The 5,508-nt window shown below is 42.3% G+C and overlaps 1 protein-coding gene across 1 annotated transcript; it reads left to right on the top strand.

The window, feature by feature from the left end:
- Positions 1–3,320: 3,320 nt before the first annotated feature.
- On the top strand, positions 3,321–4,031 carry LOC136351523 (uncharacterized). Its single transcript, XM_066303704.1, has one exon. The coding sequence runs from the start codon at positions 3,321–3,323 to the stop codon at positions 4,029–4,031; it is 711 nt and encodes a 236-aa protein (XP_066159801.1).
- Positions 4,032–5,508: the final 1,477 nt, after the last annotated feature.

Below are 5,508 nucleotides of genomic sequence, written 5' to 3'. Positions count from 1 at the left end.
TCCTTTCTTGAATTTTTATTACTTCGTATATATCGTCCACATAGATTTATATGTGCTTGGTTAATTTGTTTGTTTGTGGATCTTGATTTTTCATGAATTTTACATGCTGTTGTTCGCATGTTTCTGAGAACATCGATCTTCATTTGAGGTGTTTATTTAGTTTTAGAGTTTTGTTTTGTAATGTTCAAATATCATTTTTGAGATTTTGCTTGTGTACTTTAACTTTTGCTATTGCATATGTTCACCTTTTCCATTAATATACATCCTTGAAAATCCTGGATTCACCATCACACCACAAAAATGTAAGGCCAAAAACAATCTACAAATGGAGGGAATAAAACAACAAATTCCTCAATTTTCTACATGTAAATATCAATAGATTTGCTTCAAGATCCCCAAACTTTTCCTCGGAATAAAGAGTTCTACTCCGACCATTTTCAAATTGTTGTCATTCTGATTTTATTCTAAGTCAAATATTTCTACCTTTGACCAGCAATCCATAAAAAAAAAATATAGTTGAACAACATCCGAATTATATATCATGAAAGTAATTCTCACGGTGAATTTAGAAAAATAAATCTTATGACCGTTAAACTATATGATTTTCTATAAACTGATGGCCAAATATATATTTGACATATGACAAAACTAGAACGACAAGTAACTTAAAATTGAGGGAGTAAAAGCGAGGCATTTTCTGATATAGTTTTCTTCTTCCAAGAAAATAGATATATAGTTTTTTTTTCCTTCCAAGAAAATAGATTTAGTCCTGGCAATTAACACGCACCACTCCTAGCTGTTGTTGCTTTCGATTCCAAAAGTCTCCACAGCAAGTAGTGGTGGTGTGAGTTGTGACGAGATAAGAGAAGTAACCTAAGCTCTCTTTACATCTACCGATGTTTTACATCTACCGATGTTTTTTAGGTGTCACATCGGATGTTTGACTGGATGTCGAAAGGGGTTTTCAGACACGAATGAAAAAACTAATTTCATAACTTGCCTGGAAACCGCGAGACGAATCCTTTGAGCCTAATTAATCCGTTATTAGCACATATGGGTTACTGTAGCACTTATGGCTAATCATGGACTAATTAGGCTCAAAAGATTCGTCTCGCGATTTCCCCCTAACTGTGCAGGTAGTTTTTCTTTTAATCTATATTTCATGCTATATGTATGTGTCTAAAGATTCGATACGATGTTTTTGGAAAAAAAACTCTTTAAACTCTTTTGGGGAACTAAACCAGGCCTGAATATATTGGTCTTGTGGTCCTGTGTTCTAGTGTGTGTGGCTCCCCAGCACAAGCCTTGGATCCTACTCTTCTCGACCTCAGTGTCAGGTCTCATTCATTTGTGATGAAACACCATCCCTTCTGGACTCTACTGTCAGTGCCGCCGTCCTTCCATCTATTCTGATTCGATGGCCGTGGATAAGCTTGATTTCTCTGTCCTTTTTTTTCCTTGTTTATTTATCTATCTGTCAACTCTCATCCCCCTTTCGGAAAGATGATTTTCACATGAACACGAGTTTGTGTGTTCAACGCTATAGATGGATAATATATATACCATTGTGGTTTTATTCGTGGTCGTGTGTGTTTTATCGTGTACTGATCGAAGCACGGTAATATAGCGTACGTGTAAAGTGTAATGTAAAGTGTAATGTGTGTGTTAGCTTTCGCTTTACTGTATGAAGAAGTATTCTATGCCATTGATGTTTTTTTCACACGCAGAAATATTTTCTTCCAAGTGGAGGGGTTCTTTCAGTTTTTATTATTTATTTTTGTGAATGAAAATTTTGACTCCAACAAAATCCTTTTATTTATATAAATCTGGGGCGAAGTTGACTCCTGTTTATTCAGAGAGAGAGATAGAACGGATCAAAAGGTTAGTCTGGAATCATGTTTCTGTCATTACTAATTCTTAATTCCTCATTAATTCCTAGAAGGACACATTTGCAACATCATACTACTTAATTCAGTTTTATGCATTCCTAGAAACTTCTTTACCATCTATATTACACCCTTTGTCCCAAATTATAATGCTTATATTTTTTTCACAGTCTTCAGTGATATATTTTGACTATTATTTTATTTTATGTTACGTTCCCAATGAGTATGAAATTAGCATCATATGAAAATAATTTGAAATGAATATAAAACTAATGATATAACATGTATAATACTTAACATATATATAGTTAGTATGGTTATTAGTTAAAAGTTATCAAATTAGATTTTTCAGAAGATCACGCCCTGTAATTTAGAACGGAGGGAGTAATAGTCGAAAATGCGCATCAACAACTTATATGATTGGTGTGAGTCCAAAAGTAGGCCAAGACATATTGGGGTATTTTTACCATTGCCTTTCTGTTATTTCTGTTAGGTTAGCATGTCCATGATGCAATCCATGGGATTGGCATTGCTTGCAAGTTAACTAGGAACCCATAATTTGTTCACAAAGTTGGGGATGAATCGGTGGCACCGAACCATCACCAATGCCTACAACGAATTTCCCGGTAAATCCTAGCTAGCTAGATAGGAACAGAGTGATTACTAGAGTAGACTGTCAACCTCTCTAGTCTCTACCAAATAATAAAGAAAAAAAAATGAGGAGATAGTGATGGTGTAGTGGGTATATAATTCGACTCACCAAGTTTCAATTCCCGATGTTGTGTGCAAATAGAGGTGGGAAGGTAATACTTCCGTTATATAAAAGTAATAAGGCATGGTCATTAAAAGAACATAATAACACTACACTGGACAAGGTCACCTGTGACGGGCCCAAACCCTCACCTTTGACGGCTTTGAGCTTGGTCAGTGATCAGTGGTCACTGGTGAGTCCAATCACCTTTGACGGGTGAAGGACCGTGACTGATGACAGTCACCTCTGACGGGCTAGAACTCTTCCGCCCGTCAGAGGTAAGTGTCTGCGCTAACCCATGCCATTTTGTAACCCGTCACTGGTATGGTTACCTGTGACGGCTTTTTCAATATGAACCGTCAGTGATGAGGTACATCCAGACAAAAAAAATTTCTAAATATTGGCTAGCAAATCGCTAGCCAATATTTAGAAATTATATTTCAGCAGCAGTAAACAGAAGCATCACAAAATATATCCATCACAAATTAGCCAAAATATAACCTAAATTTCTCATCAACAATATATCCATCACCCATAACAGTAAGGGACAAATCCATCACACACATGCACAAATCCATCACACACATTCACAAATCCATCACACATTCACAAAATCCGTGCCACTGCCGCTCCAAGAATCACCGAATCTAGAAATTAGAGAAGGGGGAGGAGGATGGGGATGGATGCGGCGCCGCTGCCACTCACCTCCTCCTCGCCACCGCACGTCGTCGAGCCCTCCTCACCGCTGCGTCGAGCCGCTGCACCGCCGCGCGCCGTTGAGCCCTCCTCGCCGCTGCCGCTGCAAGAACAACCGGCGGCGGCGGGCGGGCGGATTCGTGTCCCCCAACCTCGTGGAGGCTAGATCCGACACCCAGCAGTCGGGGGACGGCGGCCGTGGCGCCCGGCGGTCGGGGAGGGGGGCGAAGGAGGCGGCGACCTGGATCTGGCGTGGTGGAGGCAGGAAGGAGGAGGCTACCCGGATCTGGCGTGGTGCAGGCGGGAAGGAGGCGGCGACCCGGAGGCGGTGGGCGAAGGAGCTGACGACGGGGCGGCGGAGAGACGGCGGCGGCGACCATGAGGCTGAGGGCGAAGGAGGCGGCGACCTTCGGAGGTGGGCGAAGGAGGCCGCCGCCTCCGCCTCTGGTCCCCGCCGATGGACGATGGACGGCGCCGCGCCGCTGCTCCCCGAGACAAGCCCCAAGAGCCGGAGAGGGCGAAGAGGCGGACGTCGGTCACCACGACGCGGCCCCCGCACCCGCCGGCGCCGGTGCCGTCTCCGCCTCCGACACAGGTCGATGAAGAGAGAAAGGGTTGAGAGGGAGAGAGAGATGGGGGGAGTGGTTGAGATGGATAAGGATGAGCCGGTAGTAGAGGATAAGGATGAGCCGGGATGAGAGGGGAGGGTTATGAGAAAGATTTTTTTTTATCATCTTTGACGGGCACATAAAATTTGACCCGTCACAGGTGACTTTATCTCACCTTTGACGAGTTTTGTTTTTGGACCGTCACAGGTGACTAGTTACCTGTGACGGGCTAAATATTTTTGGCCCGTCACATGTAATTTTACCTCACCTTTGACGGGTTTCATTTTTGAACCGTCACCTCCTGATGGCTCACCGATGACGGCATCCTGTAGGACCCGTCAAAGGTGACCCTCATCACTGACCAGCACTTATGCCCGTCACAGATATGCCGTCACAGGTGCAAGGATCTGGCGTAGTGTAAGAAAATAAACCTCGTTGATAACTTCATTTGGGTGGACCGGGTCAATATCTCAAATTGAAAATATGCAAAAATTCAGCAGCGCCATATCGTCACTAGTCTTGAGCCCGTACATCTGCGTTGAAACTGAACTATTTCACGTGGAATTTTCTGCTTTGTAAATTAAGAATGGGTCTCAATTTTTGAACTTCTTATGTCAGGATTATGACTATCTTTATAAAGAAAACCAAGAGCCGTGAATTGCAGCACAACCAAATCATTGCAAAGCATGCGCTATTTCTAGCATCAGGGCTGCTATCTAGTCAACAAGCCAGCCAATTAACCTGTAGAATATCCAACCAAAGATAGGCGCCTACCATTTCTTGCGAAGTTCAGAAGATACTTCATAAAGTATATTACAACACCGACTTTCCAATATGAAAATAAACACAATTATCCTCGTACATTCAGGCGTCTACTCAGCGCTATCAGCTTTTGACGTGAGCCTACCAATGCAGTCATGTCTCCTTGTGCTGCCTTTTTCAATTCAACGTGGCCTAATTTTATGGGCCTACAAGCTCACAAGCAACGTTCCTTTGTATGAAGTATGCATCATTGATCATTGGAAAGGGAGAAAATTTGTTTTATATTATCTATCTTATTATTCATTTTCTTTATTTTCTTTTTACATGGAATGCGTGCACTGTTGGAAATTTGGTCATAATTCGGCATATTTTAATCCAAAATAACAAGATAATAAACATGATATTTACAATAGGATTTGATCCAGTGATAGTGGTGAATGTAATCAACATGAGCATGCTTAACGTTGAATAAGAATCAACAATCACATAATGACACAATGTTGACATTGCGATTAACATTAACAGTAAAACTTCTAATTGAAATAATGTAATAAGGTTATACCCCAAGAATGGTCCTCCGCTGGAGTTTGAGGCAGTATTGCCTCCGTTGGTGTTGACGGGAGTCTCCTTCTCCTTGTCTCCAGTGTTCGACATGTTGGTGAAGATGAAGTAGATGTTGACGAACAGTGAGTAGTCGCGCCTTGCGCTCCCCAAAAACCTGATCGCCCGCCCGTCTGTGCAAACGTCGCAGCAACGCGTGGTTTCGGAGGCCTACTCTCCCAACGCGTGTGCACACACTCGTCGG

Source organism: Oryza sativa, chromosome 8, assembly GCF_034140825.1.
Source record: "Oryza sativa Japonica Group chromosome 8, ASM3414082v1".
NCBI classification, from domain to species: Eukaryota; Viridiplantae; Streptophyta; class Magnoliopsida; order Poales; family Poaceae; genus Oryza; species Oryza sativa.
This window is presented reverse-complemented; position numbering and strand designations above follow the sequence as displayed.

What these genes read in the sequence shown, in the direction of transcription:
- LOC136351523 (XM_066303704.1), top strand. Translation starts at nt 3,321, where the DNA reads ATGCGGCGCCGCTGCCACTCACCTCCTCCTCGCCACCGCACGTCGTCG.